Raw genomic sequence first — 23,993 nt, 5'->3', positions numbered from 1 at the left:
AAGAAATTTTAAATATCAAATTAAGAAAAAATCCGACCATCAAAAGAAGGCACTTTTCCTCGTGTGAATTTTGTTGCACAAGAACCAGGAATGAAGAATAATAGTAATAATTACTACCGACAAGGGTTGTGTGGAGAGTCTTCATCCAAGACTCGAGAGGTCTTTTTGTCCAATAGGTTCAACCGTTCAAGTAAGAAATTGTTAGCAGGACCATCAAAAGAAGGCACTTTTCCTTGGAACCGGAGGTATGAAGAATAATAGTAATAATTACTGCTGACAAGGCTTGTGGTGGAGAGATAAGCACTCCTCCACCTCTAACAAGAGGGATCGGTCTTGGAACCGGAGTATGGAATCACCTTTTGTAGAGACCGTTTTACCCTTCAATGTGGGATTTTGAGTATAGGAACACCGAATAGGTACCAAAAAAAAAGTTTTAGAATAATCATCAGAGCAGACACTCACCAAAGATAGAAGGCCTATTAATCATAAGAGATGGATGCCATGAGCTAAAATATATTGAAGCAATAAGGTGATGTGGAAGACTTAAAGCAACATACACTGTACTTCCATATTCAACTGGTAGTTTAAATTATGTAGATATCTCTAATTGTTCGGTCATAATCTTGCAGAAGCACCACTAGTCGCATGATTAACGAGTTCTCTTCTCAAGATCTTTCCAGCTGGAGATTTTGGTATCGCGTTGATGAATGTAACACGCCGTATCTTTTTGTATGGTGCGACCTGCAAGGTATTTCTTGTTACAATATGCATCTGTCGTTTTACTTGAATGTGCGAGTTCAGAAACAGTCATATCCAGAACACATCAAAGCAAAGATGATATACAGATTTTGATAGTTCATTTTGCTTTCTTTGCGCCATAAACAATCAGAGAATTTACCCATTTCCTCTACATACACTAATGCAATGATCAAGCAAAAAAATTTCGGTCTTATTCATTTGGAGGCATACCTGTTTTGCAATGATGTCCATAATTTGCGACTCACTTATAATGCTCCCAGGTCTTCTGACTACATAAGCCATAGGAATCTGCCCTGCTTCTTCATCAGGATATCTAGATTCATGTGAGAAAAGAGCGTATTAACGAGTTGGAATGTCAAAAATTCATCTCAGTTGTATTTCACTGTCACCTTCAGTGCTAGTAAAAGATCATTTAAAAGGCAGAACACTTCGTTGATATTGCTTATGCCAGGCAACAAATATACATATTGAAATACTGGGGTTGAAAAAGAATTTAAGATGTTAAGTCTTACGCTTCTATTTTATCATTTATTTGTATGAAAATAAGAAATAAAAGGTGAGATAGTCATAACAACACAAGCTTCTAAAAGAACAGATGGTGTCACTCTGCAACTACACGGTACCACTAGCACAGTGGACAGAAGATTCACCTGATGTTCTAAAAGCCTCGATTAAGTATCAGAGTCACCAAGTTGAAAGCATGCATGTGACAAATAGAAGTTTAAAGCATGTGTATACCCATAAGGAGCTGTCAAAGAGAAAGTAGAATTTTCCAGACCATAATTCTGTGAAAGACATCGCAAACATAAAGAAAATTTTATTACAAATGAGATACTAATTAAATATTAGTGAGAGAACATGACAACTAAGCAGCCTCTTTATAGAGGAAAGCTGGCTTGCAAGTTTTTGCGCAATAATGCCCATTGGTTAAGTTGGTATGCAGTTTTTATGAAATCAATTGTACAAAAATACTATGATTTTCCCATCATACTGATACATGAGTCGAAACGTGATAAGAATAGGGAGACGATAGAGGAAGACAGAGGGGATCACATACGGAATAACTGCTGCATCGGCAACATCAGGAATTGACTGAAGTAAATGTTCAAGTTCAGCAGGGGGGACCTGAAAGTTCATCAATTCATAAGATAATGATGCAGCAACATAGTAAGAGAGGTGAGATAACAAGTTTGCATACAAGTGGTACAAACTTAATCAGGGTCAGCTATAGTTTACCTGATATGCCTTGTACTTTATCAGTTCTTTTAACCTATCGACAACGTATAGAAACCCATCCGCGTCAAAATAGCAGAGATCTCCAGTTTTCAGCCAACCTTCTGGGTCAAGTGTTGCTGAGGTTGCTTGTTTATCTCCAACATAGCCTGCCATTCACCAATATTCTCTTTCAGAATTCAAGTGTGACTGGGGTATTCCGAAAGCCAAGTTGGAAACAAATTTAACAGCAACCATATATCAGTATCTTTCAGATTAAGTTTGCAGCTCTTACATTATTTTGCATATTTGGCTCCTTGAATGAAATCAATAAGACTACTCACATGAATATTATTCAGAAGAATCAGAAGGAAAATCCTTGCCTGTGGTATAGTAGTAAAGTATGCTAATTAAACTTTTACAAGAATTATTAACTTTCGTTTTAATTATATTAACTTGATGCTGCAAGTTATTGCTGAAATCCCTGTTCAAAACTACTATCATTAAACTTCCTAGTTCCTGAAGCAACATTTTTCTGTATACTGATATAAAACAAGCAAAGGTTGTGAATATAAATAATGTCAATTCATTCAAGTTTTCATCTATTTCAACTTGCACCAATATAGTTGAACTATTCTTTTAAAAATATATGCTTTTACTAAATTCATGGCACAAAGTAGCAGTAGGTGGAGTAAGACTACACTCACTCACTTAAATTTTACATCCATCTCTAATGTATATGTAAGAATCACCTTTCATGATTGTTGGCCCACGTATCCAAAGCTCTCCACGCTGTCCAGGAGGCAAGGTCTCTCCACTATCAGGATCAACAATCTTAGCTTCAGTATTCACAGCAAGGCGACCAGCAGATCCATAGTGGTCTGATTCCTCAGCGCCATTCATGCCTGTTGTTCCTCCAGTAGTCTCAGTCAGACCATATCCCTATGATGCATCACAATTCAACACATTAAACAAAAAATAGTCAAATCATTACACGCAAGCACGATATGTATGCATCGTGGAATCTAACATAAGTACAAAACAAATGAGTAGTCGTATAGTATTTTCTACCCCTTCTTTTTAAGGGTAGTTAAGTAGAGCATATATCACTTTGTAGAGTTTGTAACTAGCACATAGACCATTTCTCGCTGTAGTTTTGTCGTAGCTGATTTTTGTATCTCTCAGCTAAATCTGTTTGTACTAAGCCAATAATATACACGTGTAGTAAAAGATATATTTTGTGAATGCATGTACGGAAATTCTACAACTCCTTTCTTCTTCTCATGTTCAACTAGCAACGCATGTATGAATATTCATCTCATCCTTGTGAATTTTATCATAGTATCAGAGCATGAGTTATCAAATTAAACCACCAATAAATATATACTCAACTTAACTTATCCAAATATATATTCGACATCCAATTAAGCACATACTTGAAAATAGATATAATGGATAAAAAAACACACCTGAACTACACTTTTTCGCGAATTTCACACCCAACTATTCGTTGTTCCCTTTAACTATCTAAACTGTCACTATGTATTAAAACACACCTCGAAGCTAACTAGGCCAGATGTTTTGAAAACAATAAGCAAAAGCCATGTGGGAGCTTAATTTATCCATAAAAATTTATCCAAATGGCTAATTAATAAAGAAAACATTTCATTAAAATTTAAATTTCATAATATAGATCACTTCAAGTTGGAGAAATATTTATAGGCAAAAATATATCATATAATTGGAACAAGTAATCATTTCTTTCCCATAAGATAAATTCAAACACTAGAATTTGAGCTTTTCAAAAGTTTTCACGCTTTAATCAGTGCCTCAGTGGTAATACAGTACAGCTTTTTCCACGACTTGATTATCTTTTGTTTAAACAATTCACACGGCCAATAGGTCATCATAATCCGCATTATTGCAGTAGTTATATATTATAAGCTTAAAACCAGCAACTTTCTAATTTTTTTTCGTGTTAAATAAGTACTTCAATAATATACCTTCACGTTTGTTTAATTACTCCTATTTATGTATAATATATTGGAGAAAAGGACCAAAATAGTACATTATCTTTTGGTTTGGACCTAAAATCATACATATTATTTCACATGGAGCACTAATAGTACATTATGTTTGCATAAGTGGTGCACTTTTAGTCAGCCAAATATTTTTTAGAAATTTAACGCAAAAGAACAAAAATGCCCCTGAACTTTTAGAAAAGGTATAAAAATACCCTTTATTCATCTATTTTGCTAAAACTACCCCTCAATTCAACTTTTTGGCTCATTTATTCCCTTTGACTAACGGACAACACTAATTTTTTTTTTTTAAAAAAAAATATTTAAATTACACATGACATTTTATTACTTGAAAAATTGATTTATTTTTTAAAAAGAAATCTGAAAAATCGTTATTTGTAGAATAAGGAAAAATAATTTTTCAAGACCCGTTTTTTTAAAAAACAATTGTAGTAAGCCTTTTATATATATATATAAAAAATAAAAAATAAAACAGAATTGGATTTTCATTAAAACATGTGGAATTTTTTTTAATTTGGAAAACTTCTTTTAACGGGTGGAAACCCCAATTTTTTTAGAAAATTCAATTTTTAAATCTGAAAAACTGATTGTTTTTTTAAGTAAAATGTGCAAAACCAATGCTCCATAATTTTCTTCTAGATTTAAAAAAAGACAGTTTTTTGGTTTTTTTTTTTTTTAAACAGAGTTTTTCCAAAAAAAAATTAATTTTTTCAGATTTTTATAAAAATCCAGTTTTTCAGATTTTGAAAAAAAAAATTAGTGTTGTCCGTTAGTCTAAGGACATAAATCAGCCAAAAAGTTGAATTGAGGGGTAGTTTTAGCAAAATAGATGAATAAAGGGTATTTTTATATCTTTTCTAAAAGTTTAGGGGCATTTTTGCCCTTTTCTGTTATATTTTAAAAAAGATATTTGGAGTTTAATTAAAAGTTAATTCACTTACGCAAACATAATGTCATTAATCTTCAAATGTGAAAGAATATGTATGATTTTAGGTTTAAAGTCAAAGATAATGTACTATTTTGATCTTTTTCTCTAATATATTGAGTAGGGACAGCTGTCAATTCACGACAAAAGTTACTAAGGGGATCTCACGAGAAGCTACGGTGGCAGATTCACAAATCACAAACACACTTGCAACTCTAGCGCGTGATAATCAAACCTAGCACATACATACCTGTACAATCTCCACGTTAGGAAACCTGCTCTTGAACCTCTCAGCCACCTCCTTCCCTAGCGGTGCTCCGCCGCACGCCAACAATTTCAGTGAACTAAGATCATACTTCAATGCCAAATCTGACTTCGCCATTGCTACCACTAACGGCGGCGACACCGGCATATACGTAACTCTATGCTTCTCAACCGCCGCCAACATTTTCCCGAAATCAAATCTCTCCATCATCACCACCGTCTCTCCCAACCCAACCACCCTAATTATCATAAAAAATCCGAACACGTGAAACAACGGCAACGTCATGAAGGATACCTGAAAGGAAAAATATTTCATTCATAAACTCATAAATCTTTGAATGCTCTCTGGAATTGTTCACACTATCTATCCGTCTGGCCATGAGAATTTCACTTTTTTCGAATTTTTTTCACTTTATTTGAAAATAGGCGTTATTTGGCCATGACAATCTAACTTGTAAAACACCATACTTTTTTATTTTCAGTATATTCAAACAGCTAAATATCTTTTCAAAAACTATACTCCATCTTCAACTTCAACTTCAAAGTTTCAAATAAAGTGAAAAATATTTGGTTTTCAGGTCAAACGTCTACTATTATAGCTAGCGGCGCTCCTATTGAAATAGAGTGATACTTTTAACTCAAAGTAGGAAAATATATTTCTATATTAATCCGACTATAAATCCAAATAAGATATGAATTAAAATATTAAATTCTAACCAATTTTTGATTTCATATAACCTTGAATTATATTTTCCAACAATACCTCTTGCTCCGGCGTTTCACCTTCAGGGACATTATTGAATCTGTTATGATACAAACTGGCCATTAACGCGATTAAATTCCTGTGAGTTAACTCAACACCTTTTACTTTCCCAGTAGTTCCAGACGAGTAGAGAATAGCAGCCGAATCGGTTTGACGAATGATTGGATTAGAGACAGGCTTATAAACAGGAGACTGAATCATAGATTTGAATTCAGGTGAATCGAGTAGAATAACGCCTAGAGGAAACGACGACGTTAGTTTACTAACAGTGGATGAAGTAGCGAAAGCAATGAGTGGTTTACATAGCTGAGTCATATGAGTTAACTCAGAAGTAGAAGAAAGTGGATTTGCAGGTGAAACAATTACGCCAAGGGAGAGTAATGCGAAGTATACAATGGGAACGTTGGCTGAAGTAGGGGAGAGAATAAAAGCGACGTCGTTTTTAGAAAGGGAAGGGTAACGGGATTGGAGGAAAGAAGCGAGATTTTGGGTTTGCTTAAGGAAGTCGGTGTAAGAGAGGCGGTGGTTGGTGGTGGCGTCGATAAGGAAAGTGGTGGTGCTGGCATTGATTCCGGTGGTGGGAGAGTTGAGGAGAGATAGGGTGTATTGGATTATAGAAAGGGGCTCGTTTAATGGTGGCAATGGGACAGATGGTCTTAAGCTTTGGTAAGTTTTGGTTTGTGGGCAATAGCCATTTTTCGGATCCATTACAACTTTGTTCTTGAGTTATGCAATATGGAGGACGAGCAGGAGGAAGAGAGTGTGTTATAGAAGAGATTTGCAGATCAAAATTTTGTCAACAGAAATAGTTTGATTAATACTCCCTCTGTCTCGTACTATTAGTTGTCCTATTCGCAAGCTAAATTGAATTAGATTAATTTAATTTTTAAAAATTATATAAAATATATTATAAATTATAATTCTTCTCATATCAATATCTTTGAATAAGTATATTTAAAAATATTGATCAAATTTTATATACTTTGACTTTTAAAATAGAAAAGTGAAGAAGTGAGACCGAAGGATTAATATGGACAGTAATTACGGAGTAGTGTATATATATATATATATATTATACTATAAAAAGGGAAAGAATTGAACCGATGAAGAATTAGCTAGTTTTCTGCAAGTTGAATGAGAAAAGAAACCAGAAGCCGACGATATTGACAGAGTATGATGATGTTTACGTGTATTAAATTTTAGAGGAGTAAAAGTATGACTTGGCTTGGTTGGCGGTGGCTATATTTTGAGACTAGTCTGATAAAATAGTGAACGTGTACAGAACACGTAAAACTCGTGGTTTTTTCTTTATTTTTATCTCTTTTTAATAATTAGATATAAATGGCTTCCTAAAAAACTCCTTTGTGAAAAACTTTAAACCCTTTTTCATTCAGTTGAGTTAGTAAGGAGCTGTTTGGACTTGCGGATTAATATTTAATACAAATGGTTGGTAAATATATTTATCAATTTATGATTTTTTTTTACAAAATATAAACATATGGGTCAAATTTTATATTTATATTTTTTGAAATCATGATTTCAAATTTCAATTCATGCCTTTTTGGATAATTTGGGATTTCATCTCATGAGATGAAATCATAGGTCCAAACGCTGATTTCATCTCATGAGATGAAATCGTATGTCCAAACGCCTACTAATAATAGCTTCAAAAATTCCAAAAGCCAACCAACATAACAAATTAGTGAGGGAGTTTGAATCCTTCATCAGTGGCGGAGGTATAATTTTCACCAAGAGAGTTCAAAATATGAAGAAGAGCCGGGAAGAAAGGGGAGGGGGGTAGGGAGGGTGCGCAAAGGGCAAAACTAACCTTAACCCGCTAACCATTTAACATTTTTTCATACTGTTGCCCTGCTACATCTAGCATTACTTAAAATTTCTTATGTTTTTCCCTGTCATATTGCGCATTTTTCTTTCTTTTAAATTTTTTGATTTTTTTTTCTTCCGAATCCTTTCAATTATATATTACTTTGAAAATCGTCAAGGTTCTTGAAAGAAGTGTAACGACTAAATTACTAATATTATAATACATATTCAATACTCAACAAATGGAAATGATGATGTGATAATCGATAAGATTAACTACTCAATATAATTCGAACAGAAATTTCATTTACCAACATTTAATTTTCTAAGTTCGTTAGGACTAAATGTGCTCCATTTTTGAAAGAAGGATTGTCAGTGCTCCACCTCAAATAATAGAGCTATTTCAAGTGGAAGTCCAAATTTGAAGGACCAGTTTGGGTCTTTTCTCGATCAAAGTATAGCTAAAAGTATACAAAGCTAAAAAAAATCAATAAAACACTACAGGCGAGGGTAGCTAGCAAGGTTTGAACCTTGCGACATTGTCAACATATTGAACCCCCTAACCGCTGAACCAGGCTTCTCAACTCTGTCAAGGGGGTTCATTATAATCTATATATTCGCAGAACCCAGAATTTTACCTTACATATACAGTGTAATTTTCCTGCGAAAGGGGTTCGGATGAACCCCTTCGGCTCCGCCTAGCTCCGCCCCTGCTCAACATAATTCGAACAGAAGTTTCATTTAGCAACTATTAGTTTTCTAAGTTAGTTAGGACTAAATGTGCTCCATTTTTTAAAGAAGGATGATTATTAGTGCTCCACCTCAAATAATAGGGAATATTTCAAGTGGAAGTCCAAATTTAAAGGACCAATTTGGGTCTTTTCTCGATCAAAGTATAGCTAAAAGTATACAAAGCTAAAAATCAATAAAAGCAGGTAGAGGCGGACCCAGGATATGAAGACTGCGGGGGCACCATTATCTTAACATAAACGCTAGCTAAACTGTCAATGACGACTAAGGGATAATGGCCGTGTCGGATTGGTAACTGATGGCGTGAGCAGTATAAGTCAAATATGGGTGTAGTCTAATACTTAGACGCTAGTATTATTCTATCAACTTAGAGTGATAGCTCAGTGGTCAATTTTATGCAAAATATATGAATGGTTGCAGGATCAATTCCGAGTTACATCATTTGTGCTTGCCATTTTTTTGAGGGTAAAAGCACAAAAAAGGATGATTAGCAAAATACCCTAATAAAAAGAAACTATTGGGATTCGATCTGCGGTATGTGCTGTGGGAGCTGCGGCTTCAGCCAGTGCACCGTGTACACTTATGTATGCAAAAGTGCACAGCTAAATGTATAATATTGTTTCAAATTATATATATATATATATATATATATATATATAATTCCAAAGTTAACGAGTGCACGTGCCCTCCCACCTCATCACGCGGGGCCGCCTCTGACTACAGGCGAGGGTAGCTAGCAAAGTTTGAACCTGCGACGTTGGCGACATATTTAGTGGCGGATCTAGAATTTTCATCGAGGGGGTTCGAAAAATAAAATGTAGTGCTTTGGATTTGAACTTGTAATCTCAAGGTGAATTTTGAACCCCCTAAATCACTGAACCAACCTCCACTCTTGTGTTCAGGGTATTCGAAATATATATATGTACCTAAAAAATATAAAAATACCTTATATATACAATGTAATTTTTTGCCGAGGGTATTCGGGTGAACACCCTCCCCGGGCCCTAGGTCCGCCCATGGACATATTGAAACCCCTCAATCCTTTGAATCAAGCTTCTCAACTGTGTCGAGGGGATTCATTATAAACTATATATTCGCAGAACCCAAAATTTTACCTTACATATACAGTATAATTTTCCGGCGAAGGTGGTTCATCTCGGAAGGTAGGAACTTGTACAAGTGAACCAACTTCAGTTCTTTATAAATTTATTTTTAATTTTATATATTTTCTTATTTTTATATATAAGAAATATGAAAATAAAAGATAGGAGATATTTAGTATCAGTTCTTTTATTTAAATTGAAAAGAGATACGATGCTTGTGATATTCATCATCATCAAAAGCAAGAAATAATAGTACTAATTATATTGTTATAGTTTATAATATACTTTCTCCATCTCAAAATAAGTGTACCTTTAGCAAATTTCATATAAAAATGGTGATTTAAAATTAAAATATGAAATCAGGCTTTCAAATCCTATGGCCAAACGCTTACTAATTAAACTTGTGAAATCAGCTATGTGATTATTGTCTATTGACCAGAGGCTGGTTTGGAAATTTCGTCAATGCGCGGGAAAGTTTATTGACTTTATCCTGATTGACCAGAAGTTAGAAATTCTAGTTTATGACTTATTTTTGTCATTTTGGCCTAAAAACAAGTGCTTAAAAATATTTTTTTATTTTATCCGAATAAAATAAAAGTGCTTAAAAGTTATTTTAGCTTAAAAGCACCTAAAATAAGTCAATCCAAACATACTCTTAGTTATCGTAACTTATTACTCCCCCCGATTCATAATAAGTGTTTCACTTAACTTTTTATTTTGTCCAAAATAAGTGTCCACTTACATAATTAAGAAAGAATTAATTATTTAGATATGAGAGTTTTTATGTAATCAAGAAAGTACATTAATTAGGTAATGTTTAATTAAGGAAAGTTTAGTCAAAATACCTATTTTTTTTTTCTAGAAGTTGGTATTTTCTTAAGGGGTGTGTTAAAGGCTAAATGGATACTTATTGGTGCTGAATTTTTTTTATTTATTATTTTTTTGAAAAATTGAGAAAGAACTAATATTTTTTATCCATAACTTTATCCTTAACATTAGGTGTTTTAAAATTAAGAGGCACGTATTAGAGTTTCCTTTTATTAATACTTTTTCAAAGAACATGTAAAAGTTTATCCTGACAACTAAATGAGAATGATCACATCGGCATAAAATAATAATTGTGTTATCTCACTATTTTTTCCCCGAATTTGAAAACCTTACGACAAATAATTCCTAACTCAATCGTATACCTTATTAATTAGATATTATTTTCTATGAGTTATTGCAGACTCAAAATTGTCCTCTACATGAATAAAAATCACGAAAACGAGAAGGAATTTTACATGCTTGGGACATGATTATGTGATGTTAAAGAATCTCATTTGTTTTTTCTTCCTGAATAAGAAATGAGGGTATGCGTGTCTGCGTATGAATAATCCCATATTACTCTCAATTATTAGATTAAGAAGAATTAAAAATCCCAAGACTCTACAAGATTTACAATTTTACATGCACAGGCACACATCCTTGATAAAACTCATGACATAAGGGTAAAGAGATGATTCAAAAGTGTTTCACTGTTCTGTCTCTGTAAAGAGATGATTCAAAAGTGTTTCACTATTCTGTCTCTGGGTTCTTACCAATGGTTGAAGTCAACAAGGCAAGATTTGATTAAAAAAAAAAAAAAAAAGAAGAAAAAACCAGGGGTCAACTAATTTGTTACTTTCAAACAATTAGTAGTGCTTCTGTTGAAGGCAAATAGTAGAAGGTGGGTGAAAAGTATCCGTCAGATGAACATTTCTTAATACTTCCATTTTCCTTTTTAACTTTGTGATCGGTTACGTCTAGTGAGGATATATCTGTAGGAGGTGGGTGGGTAAATCATTTCAATAATTAAGACAGACAGGGACTGCATTTCTTAATACGTTCCCACATTGAATTGTTATCGATAATAGTACTGTATACTTTCTTTCAGTAGTACTCCTTGCTATTGTAATATAATAGTGGACCATTTCCAGACCCACTCTCGTGTAGAGAGTGAGAGTCACGCTACTCTCGAAAGAATTCAAAAGTTCACAGATTTTTAATTAACTTTTCAAGAAAAAGGGCAATAGAAAAGAGACGCTTTAATTTATAGTAACAGCATTTGCTGAAATTACCATTTATGATGTCACTCACTTAATACTCCACTAATTTGAGCAGTAAGGATAGAATTGGAAAGAAAAGTAACGAACCTCTTAAAAAATAAAATATTTTGAACCAAATACAGCTCGTCACAAAAAACACTAATTTCAGAAACAGGACGGACTAGATCCTGAAGTTAGACAATAGTCAATGTAACAAACAGAACTCTGCTTGCCCGATCCAAAAAAAAAAAAAAAAAAAGGAAGAAACACACAACTAGTTGTTTTTTTCAAATCAAATGAATTAGCTCTCAGAAGGTGAATAACATTCCTTGAAAACAAGCACCAGTTCCATAATTTCATGGACCATTGTCCATTGTCAAACCAGAAATAACTTCAGTTGAGCTACCAGAATGGAATGAAGGTATAAATACCGAATAACTGATAAGCCTACGTCAATTAACCATGAAACACAACATTTACATGCACTCAATTATATAGCTCTGAAAAATATACTTTTCCCCAATTTGTTCTTTTATTGTTCATTATTAATTTCATTTTCTCTTTTCGCATATATTATTATTAATATTCAGGCCTCAAAAACAGTACCATTTTGTTTTTGAATTTAAGTTATATATTCTGCTGATAGTGTAAAGAACTTTTAAACGATCAGTTCAATTTATTCAGGTATATATAGTAGGTTTTTATTTTATTTTTAGGGCTACCATATATGGTTTGCTATGATAGTGTACAGAACTTGTACTCCATACTTTCTACTTGGGGTTACGTTCTAAGGAGAACTATATTACTCCTATATACTGAAGTTAGCAATACACATGCCGTAGTTCTTTATAATTCATCTTGCTACTTTCAAATTAAACATTTCGACAAAAATAAGAGGAACCAAAAAGGAGAAAGGGCAAAAAACCAGTAGTACTCTCGATCTATATTTCTTTAGTCAAGTGCTATCTCAAGTATAGTTCTAATTTTATTAAAATATTAACAATTATTTATATGACAAAAAATATAGTATATATACAAGTGCAAAGCATGCAACATTCTAAAACTAGTGATGGAAGAAATTAGCATGATTTAGAAGTTTTATTTTTTTTAATTTGAGACTACAACAACATACCCAGTGAAATTTCACAATGCGAGTGCAGGAGAACTTAAAGTGTAATAACCTTACCTCTACCTTGGAAGGTAGAGAGACTATTTCCGAAAGACCCTAGCTAACACTTACTTGGAAATGGAAAAACCAGAGTGGTCCTCCTAAAGCATTACTATTAAACATAATCTAAATTACATGGGAAGCAGAGTACAGGATTTAGCGCTAATATTCATAAAGCATTGGGAGACAAGCGAGGTGTGATTAGTACTTCCAAAGGATTTGCTTTAGGTAATGTTATGCCCGCTCCTTCTAACATGTCCACTGGCATATCAAATGGAGTAGAGAAATCAAAACCTTGGAGTAAGCGAGCAAAAGTAAGGTGCGTCACTTGAGTTGCATATACTATTCCAGGACAAGATCGTCTTCCGGAACCAAAAGGAACATATTCAAAATGTTGGCCCTTTGTGTTGGGTTAAACGGTCCAAAGATACTCTTAACATGATGTGATATTGTTCGCTTTGGGCCAAGCCCGCACGGTTTTCCCCAAAAGGCCTCACATCATTAAGAGTAGATTCGGCCTTATAAGTAGCTCCTTTTTTCTTTCCAACTACCAATATGGTACTTTGTTCGCACACCCAACAATCTCCCCCTCGAACTAAGTTCCACGTGGCTCATTATCATACCACCCAACAATCTCCCCCTCGAACTAAGTTCCACGTGGATCATTATCATACCACGGATCAGAGATTCAACATGTCTGTGTGACACCCACACCGCCGAGTATTTACGGTCACCGAAGCCCGTGCGTCGTGTATGCTTCTTTAAAGCTACGGGTAAAGGTTGTAAACCGGCCCGTAGACGGCAAAGGCAATAAGCTCGGACCCCACGCCCCACACTCCGCCATTCATGCTGTCCGCCAAACCATTGGCTCGATACGATTGTTGGGGCTAAACGGTCCAAAGATACTCTTAACGTGATGTGATATCGTCCGTTAGTGCTCCGCACGGTTTTCCCCAAAAGGCCTCACATCATTAAGAGTATTTCCTTTATAAGTAGTTTCCTCCTTTTTCTTTCCAAAATTTCTAATGCGTCATTGCTCGCACACCCAACACCGCGTACCTAACTCTGCTTGGCTTGTTAAGAATCTTTCTGGAATGAAACTTTCAGCATCATCAGTCCAAATTCTCGTGTCTCGGTGTAGCTTCCACGCATTCACTATTAATCGAGTACCTTTAGGAATAAAGTAACCTCCCACATTACAATTTTCCCTGGCTTCGTGTAGCAATAATAATGGTGCTGGAGGATATAATCGAAGTGCCTCCTTAACAATGGCTTGAAGATAGACTAAATTTTTTATATCATTCTCCTCCACCCATCTGTCTTGACCAATTTCTTTTTCTATCTCCTCTTGTGCACGCTTCATAACGTGCTTATTATTTACTAATAAGGTCATTAGCCATATCAAGTGAACGGACATAGTATCAGAACCATCTAAAATCATGCTCTGGAAGAAGAAATAAATAAAATCATCAATGAACTTAAAATTATATACATATCAAGTATAATTTTAAAGATCAAAGATGGAGAATACATATACCAATATCATTGCCTTAATCGTATTTTCCCGTGTATAGCCATCCATGGATTCATCATTTTTTATCAAGGCAAGTATCACATCTATGAAGTCTTCATTATTATCTAGCCTTTCCCTTTTGACATGCTCTTCAAACCAACTTTGAAGAATAATGTCGATTTCCTTACATATTGTCTTCATGGACTTAATGTGTCCTTGAAAATCCACCCATCTGAATAATGGGATTGGCACTACATCCACCAAAACAAATTCTCCCACAAGGTACATATACTCTTTAAACACCTCTTTGAAGTGTTGAGCCTCTTGGTCCATAGTAGTGTATGGATATTTTTTCCCAGCAATCATCTTAACGATGATGTTCAAAGTTAATTGTTCAAACCAATCGCTAATATTCACTTTTGTCCCATTATTGATTGAGATCGAAGAATACAATTCTTTGATGAAAATATCAACCTCAGAAATCACCATATTTAAGTTTCTCGAGTGTCTTATTGGAGAGTACTTCTTGGAGGACCAGCTTGCGCATTTTACGCCAATATGGACCATAGTCAGCGAACGCAATCACCGCATTATCATAACCAAGATATTTACCTGTGTTAATTTGGAAAGAGAGTAGTACAACTTTAGTTGGTAAGAAGAAATAAACACTCTACTACCAATGCTATATTTAAAGAAGTGAAACAATAAATTAAAGTAACATTTTCTTTAAAAAGTTTGACTCACTATACAGTTGTGTGTTTTATCATTTAGGCTTTATTTATTTTATTAACATTATTACATTTTTTTATGAAAACACGTATGACTAACTAAATATATAATTCGATGCGCTATATATATTGTGCTTTCATTCTAGTGACTAACAAAAAATATTATTATAATAATATAATTAATTTTTTTATTTTCAAGATTTCGATGGAGGAGTTCGGCATGACTCCAACTTGTATATTTACCAAAAATCATAATATAATTAATTCTATAGAACAAATCTAAAACTATGCTAGCCTGTTTGGACTGGCTTATTTTAGGTGTTTTTAAGCATATATATATATATATATATATAATATATATATATATATATATATATATTAAGCGTTTTTGTAGTGTTTGAATAAAATAAAAAAGTCTTTTAAGCACTTGTTTTTAAGCGAGAAATGATAAAAATAAGTAAAAATGCGTAAGTTAGAATTTAACTTATGACCTTTTGTTTATTTATAAGTAAAAAATATGATCTCCGCCCATTCTCCACAAACACATTACTTTCTTCTTCTTTTCATTTTTGAAAATGAAAAACACGAAAATTACTAATTATACGATTAATTTTATATAGTAACAATTTCAGAGTTGTCCTTAGCTTGAATTAAAAAAAAAAAAAAAAATCACATGAATCCACAATTACACTATCACTAGATTTAAAGGGACAAATCTCACAGCAAAAGGATTGAACAAAAGTTTTACGTGTTATGCACGAATAAACATTAATTATAAGTAACCTAATAAAAGTAATAATTAATTTGTTATCACACGTAGAAATTCACTTTAGAGAGTAAATACATTCTTAATTATACGAAACCTGCAATTGAAGCTGGTCGAGTAGCAAAGTCCTTATCATGTGTTGTGAAGCAATCCTTAACAGCTTCCCAACTGCTAACAACCAAGTACTTATACACTCCTAATCGGATAGTAAAAATGGGGCCGTACTCCTCCCCTGAAGCCCCCAATTTTCTAACCAAATGAACATCGTCACTACCACCAGCACTACTAAATTGGTGGAGATGGCCTATAATAGGCCATGCTCCGCCAACTTTTGGTGGACATACGCGTTTTTCGTTCTTCTTGTTCATCTCACTCCAACTATATCTCCTTATAATTTGTTTCCATAAAAGGTATAGCAAGAATATAAAGGTTAATAGCCATATTGCAACACTTTGTGAAGGAAAATAGTACAAGTAGTAATAATCCATTGCCTTCAGAAAACAAAAGAAGAAGAAAAGGTGTATTTAAGTATATGATTGGAGATTTGCTATGAGCTGATATTTGAGTGATGAAGAACTTAGATCATATTTATAGATGATTCGGTACAAGCACTTTAAAGATTTGATGCGGAAATAATTTTTCTCTTTTGAATATGTACCAAATTAAAGTCAAGTCTAACAAAAACTCCATAAACAATCATGACGACCAAAGAGTGGAAGTCTGGTAATCAATTAGCTGTACCTATTCTTGCTCCCAACATGTCGAATCAGATTTTTAAAGCTGATTATTACTCTCACTATAAGCAAAAGAATTTCAATATGTGGCAAAACAAGAGAGAAGTGGTTTGTGGTCACTGATGTTAGGTGTATTTATAGGTCTATCTGTCATACTTTACCCATATTTATACCTTGTTTTAGAGCTAAATGCATTAAATACAGCTAACTAATATTGGCTTTGTGATATGAAACTAATCCATGCGTTATTGTGGAATCCAGGTATGTATGTTGAAAATGCCCAGTTTCGAAGGAAGAGCGAGTTGTGAAAAGTTTAGAGGACTTTGAAGTCTGAGTAGAAGTCCCAAAATTCAATCGGAATCAAGTTCGGGGTTCAAGAATCAAGTGTGCATCCGAAGAAGTAACGAAACGCGACAACACAAAGGCAACAAGCCTGCCGTGCCGCGCCAGCTTTGGCGAAGCAAAAACTAGACAAAAAGTAGGCATTTTGGAAAAGTATCCTGGCTCGACGCGCCCACGGCCCGCGTCAGGCTTATTTTTCAGCCAATTTTTTTGTTTCGTATTTTCAAGGGTATTATGGTCCATGCTCATTTGTACACGGTATAAATACATTATAAACTCATTTTTGAGAGGGGGGTTGAGAACTTTAGACCCAGAGAGAGCGTGGAGCCGCCATGGACGCTGTAGTTTATTGTGTTTTGTGGAGCCGCCATGGACGTTGTAGTTTATTGGGTTTACCTTTTCTTCTCAATATTTAATTTTTACATTTTTCTTTGGATGATTTGTTGTTTTCCTACATGTCTATGTAGAGCTAAACTTGACGTTCTAGGGTTGTGGTAAAAAATGAATATTAACGTTTGATGATTATCTCTTATCTTAATACGAGTTTTTAATTTTTATTGTACCTTTAATGATGCACATAATTGCTTGATTGTTTGTCCAACAGTTAAGTTCTATCTATTATTTAATATACATGCTTAAAAGACATGTTGTTAGATTAGAGAAGACATAAAGAGCGCGTGATCTGATTATCTATAGACTAGGGCTAAAATTTGTGGCTAGGATAGGCATATACCTAGGCACCGCGTTCAATTAAATACCGTAAACAAATTGTGTTCTTAATAGGTCAATTCCATAGAAATATAGGCAGTGAACTGTTTAGAATAGGCGAGTAGTAGTTTGAGAGAATACTATGACAAATAATAATTTGGTTAATTAGCAATTGTCAATAATTCAGATTAAGGGGGACTAGTTTGATAACTCAACAGGATTGGTGAACCATCCGATATCCTGAAAAATTCATCTCATTAAGAACATAATAACCCGCTTTCTTGGTTGAAGTTCAATAATTGTTTTCTTTTTATTTTAATTAGTTTGGAGTCACAATTTTGGGTTTAACGCTTATATAGATAATTAGGATCATTTAATTTTGTTGACGGATAATCATAAGTCCTTGTGGATTCGACATCCGATTTATATTACTTGACCGTGTGCGCTTGCGTGTGCGTTTAGGAGCAACAGTCACCACATTTTTCACTTTTTTTATTCCTAGAGATGAGACTCTTGCCAATGTCTTTGTCATACAGAAAATATTGTTAAGTGTGTTGAATTTTATACATAGCAAAAGAATGCTATCAAATATGATATTATAACTTATGCAAAATTTAATGTCTTCATAACTTAGCTCCTAACCCAGCTGCCAAAACGACTATTTTATTTGGTAGGGATTGTAATATAAGAATTACTTTTGCATAAATAATATAGAAAAATTTAATAATCTGAAGCCAACGAAACAAGAGTGTAAAAACAAGTAAATCAAATGACAAAATTAAGCGAATCAGCAAACTACACGTCAACACCTATGTATTTTACTTATGACGTGTAAAAATGTTCGAAGCGTCTTTTGGTACTTCCTCCGTCTCATTTCAACTGCTGTTTTAGAAAAAAAAAAAAATTGTCCCAAATAATGTCGGTGTAGAATTTTAAGATAAAAATTAGTGATTGTTTTTAACTATACCCTCATATTTAAGAAAACCTTCATTTTAATAGTACTCAATTCTCAAAAAGCATATAGATAAATAAGACTAACTTAGTAAACTATACCTTGTATCTATTAGATTTTTCTTAATGAACGTGAAAAAAGTTAAAATAATAGTTAAAATGGGATGGAATGAATAAATTAATTTTTAAAATTATAATGCTGGAAGTAGGAGTAATAATGATTAGAATGAGTCCTGATCTTTGTTAACTTGAATGTTATTTATCATGAATGTGTTTAGGTTTAATATCAATATTGATAGATTAACATATTTTAAAAGAAAGAACATACACCTTCATTAAGGATATTTTCATTTTTAAATTTTAGACTAGCACCTTTTTACTTTTAGTACTAGTTAATCAATCCGCGCTTTGCGCGGTGAAACATTTTTTTAATATAAATTTTGGTAACTAAAATAAAAAATAAGTTATATAAGTCATACTATAATTATATTGCAATTCTAAGCATGTTGGAAAAAGTACAAATAACCAAATTACAAATCAAATGTCTACGAAAAAGGAAATGGCAGATAAATCAATTTAAATAAGCACTACCTATATTCTTTTTTTGTAGTTTTATAAGACAGTTCTTATCAACGCCATTTCACTTGGAGAAAAAAATTATGCAACACATTCTTGCTTTCCTATCTAGTAAAATTACATCATAAGCAATATTCATTATTATAAATTATATTGTTTATTAGTATAGTAATTAGAAGTGAATAGTGATCATATATAGTTAAAGACTTTTAGTGTAGTAATTTTAACGTTGTTCATAAGCATTGCTCCTACTAATTATTACAAGTAATATTTATTAGTAGCTATATTTGGAGACCTTTTGAGATTTCTAAAATAAAGTTGACAAAGAAAAAAGAGCAAAAAGCAAAACAAAATAGAAATAACTAAATACACTTGTCATTTTAGATAAGTGTCATGCGGCCTTGTATTTCGTCATTTTTCTTTTGCCCCCTAGTTTCTTAGTCATTTTACTAATTACATTCTTAGCTATTTCCTTACTTAATTCTTTTACCCCAATAGGTTATATATCACAAATTGTAAATTTTTATATGCGAGCATTCCGGTCCCCAATAATTTACCGATTTCAATTAAATCACTATTACATTTTAGTATCCATACTGTTTTTTCATTTTTTGACACAGAACATTTATTATATTTTTCAAAATTTAAAAAAAAAAGTTCTTTTCCAACGTTGTTTTCTATTCTCAGGTTCTTTTCAGACACAACTCCTTATTTTTATTTTTTTCTCTAATCCTTTATCTTATTTTAAGAATTCCAAAAGATATTTTCTTGTAGCTTATGGTACCCTTTGTATTAGAAGCTAATGTGGTTCTACACTTTTGCTCTTCAGCAGAAACTTATCACACTCGTGCTTCTATTCATTTGAACTAATAGCCAGAGCTTTTCGGGAAAAAAACAAACACTCATGTATGCTTACTATGATGGCACCATCTTCTTAACTCCAAATTTCTATCATGACTAAAGCCTAAAGTAATGATATACAAATTAATATACAATAATAAATTAAATATACCATATAATCATATATATTTAGAACCAGTTGAATCAATGAGTTGTCATAATTTTCTAATTAAACCCTTCATGATTGTTTATGAGATGGGGGAGAATTTTTTTTTTTTTTCTTCAAAATATCAATTCTATATGCAAAAATGGAGTAAAAACCAACACCCTCCTCTTATTCACAACAAACTATACTACTCATTCATAAACCCTCAACTTCTCTACAATATTTTCGCAGTTTTACTTCAGCAACATAACCGCGAAGATTCTCATCTATAGCAACATTCTTATTGCTTCCATGAAGAATGTCGGAGAAGAAGGGAGAAACAGTGTGTAGCCACCGATGACACTTCTCTTCCAATGGCACGGCCCAATCACCAAAAGATACCTAAATTCATTCCAATAGTTATCATATAAATACTATTTTTTTTAATATAAGGATTAATAAACTAATAGCAAACAAAAGCTCACAAGAAAAGAGATATAAACACTGCTGAAATTCCATGCAGATGTACAAAGAATAGCCATTAATACAGAATTAGGGAATCTCTCGTCAATTCGACGTTGTTATTATGTTAAGTCTTCGATTAATTCTTTTTTCATATCAACTTGCGTCCATCATCCTCAAAATAACGGTTGTCCTCTCCCTCCTCTCTCTCTTTCTCTCATTATTTCTATTTCAAGAATTTCCTCCAATTACTCTAACCATAATTATGCACTAACAAATCATGAAGAAACCAAACCCTTGAAACAAAAGCCAAAAAAACTTAGCCAAAATGGTAATAATGGACCAATGTACAATTCAGAAATAAAATGATTTCCTTCTATTTGAATATTAAGGATATTTTAAACATTCTTTTACGCCTCAAAACAGATTCTATTTTTTAATTTGGGTAATCATTTTAATACACTAATTGGATTTAATAAATGTCATTACAATTTAATCACTACCAACAGAAGAGCAAAGGTGCACAACTATGTCCCATTAAATGATTTCGATGAATCTGTTGTAGAATAACGTAAGTACTTGTGCTCTGTAAAATGGATTCATCTGTGCCACGTCCATTGTTATTGTTATTCATAACAATTACCTGAAATCCATAGTGAAAAGTCAAACGGAAGGAGTCAATGTATCAGAAAGGAAAAAAATACAGATATGTATTTTTGAAGTCAAACTACCTACTATCAGCGAAATTATGAAATCTGAGTTCGTTTCTGAACAGTTATTCGGACAGGCCAACCTAAAGCACGATAATGCTGCAACAAATCTATAATCGGGAATAAATTCAACATACAGAGAAACATGAAGTACCAACCAAACAAATGTGAGAAAGAGGATATTTACCTTGGCAGGGATAAAGAAGAGGGAAAGAAGGCGTCGTTAGGGAAGAGGGGATTAGCCTGGGTAAAGGAGGAAGATAATAGAGGCAGCCCTCATTAAGCGACTAAAAGAACCCGCACTTTGTTTTTCACCGAAAAGATGTGACTGTTGAGAACTAAATTTAATAAAGAGTCATTTTTTAAACCATTTTTAAAAGATAAAAGGCAAAAAAATGACAAAATAGATAAATACAAATCTTGAGTTTTAGTTGCGCCACGTCACCGGGCTATGTCCTGCTTTTATATAGATATATAGATAGATTATAGTATAGGAATTTTTTGCCATAAACATTCCTTAATTAAACCTACAACTTAAACTACATCCTTAAAGTATCATTACAAACAAAAGACATCCTTGTAATTTTTCAGATTAACAAGTTTCATCCTTCTGTTAGTTAAAATTTAAAAACAAATGGACTAAACAAGAATATACTTTAGATGAATAGTTCTTCGTACTTTCATTTTCGTTTTCAAGTTTCTTTAGATTGCAAGAAAGTTAATTAAAACTTCGGGGTTTAATTCACAAAGGTCATCCAACTTATAGCAGGCGTTTAGCCATGAAAACCAAATATTTTTCACTTTATTTGAAATTTTTAAGTTGGAGTTGAAGATAGAGTTGTGTTTGGTTATAGTTTTTGAAAATAATATTTGGTTGTTTAAGCCCCCGTTTGGCCATAAGAATTATTCATTTTATTCAGGAATTTTTTTTCACTTTTTTCGGAATCGACGTTTGCGTAGAATTCGAATACAACTTGAAGTTGTATTCGAATACAAAAACTTAAAAACTTATTTTTTTAAAAAAAGAATTCACTTTTTTACAACTACATTTCACCAAAAACTACAATTTCAAAAACTATGGCCAAACACAACTCCAACTCCAACTCCAAAATTCCAAAAAAAAAAAAAAAGTGATTTTTTTTTTTTTTTTTGTATCTATGGACAAACGGGGCAAACGTATTGAAAGTGAAAAAAGTGAAATAAGGTTTTAGGTGTTTTTCAAATTCCAAATACAACTTCAAGTTGCATTTGAAATTTTCATGCCCAAACGTTGATTGCCAAATAAAGTGAAATAATTTTTCAGGAAAAAATTGAAAATTCTCATGGCCAAACGGGTCATAGTATTATTGCAGAAAAGTCGTCAAACTAACTTTTCTAATCATAAAATCACTTAATTTTCATTAAAAAATTATTTTGGTCATTTTTCAATAAAAATTGATCGGTAAGTTTCTTATCTAATTAACAATTTATTTTTAAACTTAAAAAAATCATTAAGATAAAATACACACAATCCGACCTGATCAAACTTTTTTAACTTTTATAAGCGGATAGTTAGAAGTCTCTCCTTCCACCAGAAAGAAGTTTATGGTGCTTAGTTCTAGTGAGGATATGGTAGTGGTAGGTCATTTTAATAATTAAACAACTATGACAGATAAGGACTGGCATTTTAGTTGCGTTCACAGCTTGAATTGTCAATAACATATTGTACTTATCTCTTCTACTAGTATTCCTTGCTATATTAATTTAATTGTTGACCATTTCCGCACACACTCTTGTGTAGATAGTGAGAGTCACTTAAAAGTTCCAGGGCTTTTACTTTAACTTTTGAAGAAAAAGGAACAATAAAAAAGAAGTTTTAACCGCCCATTAATTTACTCAATCTTAGCAGTTTTTCTTCGTTTTGCCTTAGTACTACATCAGCTTGTCAACATCCAAAATGAAAATTAAGACAATTACTTAACGTGATTGCAATTTTCTGGAACTGATTGGCCTTCATCCCTAATCCTTAATAATGGCAAAGATGTGATTAACGTGAGATATATAAGAATATCTTGAGAAATCCACCCTTTATTCGTTATTTCCTTCTTGGCAAAAAAATTTCTTTTTATTACTTTCAAGCAATTGTAAAATTCATTATTATTTTTCTACAATAAGTAAAAACGAGCCCACCATTAAAATTGATATCCCAAAGAAAGGACGAACAGGTACATAGTCCATAACCAAACCAAATCCGTAACTATTGCGGCGTCATTTTTTTTTTTTTTTTTGAAAGGAAAATAACAGGAAAAAACTAGCTCAAAACTAGGCGAGGGAATGAGACCCCAACTACATCTCCGACGCGCGAAGAAATCTTAGAAAAGGTGTGTGAATGCAAATCAAAGCAAGGCTTAACTAAAAGCCAAATTGGCTAACCTATCAACAACCGACTAATTTCTACGCGTAAATATGGGCAACGAGAGAACACCCGTAGTTCCTAGTCAAGAGGTGACGAATGCGGTTGACAATATCACCATTCGATGAGGCACGGTTCTTGGCCCTGCAAAGCACCGAACTACACTAGCATTATCGATTTGCAAGCTAACTCGGCGCCAACCCCTATCCCAGGCTTCCTGAAGGCCAGTGATGACTCCCCATAACTCTAC

The 23,993-nt window shown here is 33.2% G+C and overlaps 1 protein-coding gene and 1 pseudogene across 1 annotated transcript; both read right to left on the bottom strand.

The window, feature by feature from the left end:
* Positions 1–466: 466 nt before the first annotated feature.
* Positions 467–6,785, bottom strand: LOC132056067 (4-coumarate--CoA ligase-like 9). The gene is made up of 7 exons (XM_059448115.1): positions 5,966–6,785; positions 5,189–5,497; positions 2,724–2,913; positions 1,996–2,141; positions 1,817–1,884; positions 970–1,072; positions 467–741 (listed from the first exon to the last, which is right to left on the bottom strand). The coding sequence occupies exons 1-7, from the start codon at positions 6,671–6,673 to the stop codon at positions 616–618; spliced, it is 1,650 nt and encodes a 549-aa protein (XP_059304098.1). The 5' UTR covers positions 6,674–6,785; the 3' UTR covers positions 467–615.
* Positions 6,786–12,832: 6,047 nt separating this feature from the next.
* On the bottom strand, positions 12,833–16,690 carry LOC132057567 (nicotine N-demethylase CYP82E3-like; annotated as a pseudogene).
* Positions 16,691–23,993: the final 7,303 nt, after the last annotated feature.

This window comes from Lycium ferocissimum, chromosome 5, assembly GCF_029784015.1.
Source record: "Lycium ferocissimum isolate CSIRO_LF1 chromosome 5, AGI_CSIRO_Lferr_CH_V1, whole genome shotgun sequence".
Taxonomy (NCBI): Eukaryota; Viridiplantae; Streptophyta; class Magnoliopsida; order Solanales; family Solanaceae; genus Lycium; species Lycium ferocissimum.
This window is presented reverse-complemented; position numbering and strand designations above follow the sequence as displayed.

What these genes read in the sequence shown, in the direction of transcription:
- LOC132056067 (XM_059448115.1), bottom strand. Translation starts at nt 6,673, where the DNA reads ATGGATCCGAAAAATGGCTATTGCCCACAAACCAAAACTTACCAAAGC. An exon ending in CTAACGTGGAGATTGTACAG is followed by an intron (nt 2,914 to 5,188) that starts GTATGTATGTGC and finishes GATGCATCATAG; the next exon opens with GGATATGGTCTGACTGAGAC. An exon ending in TAAAGTACAAGGCATATCAG is followed by an intron (nt 1,885 to 1,995) that starts GTAAACTATAGC and finishes ATGAACTTTCAG; the next exon opens with GTCCCCCCTGCTGAACTTGA.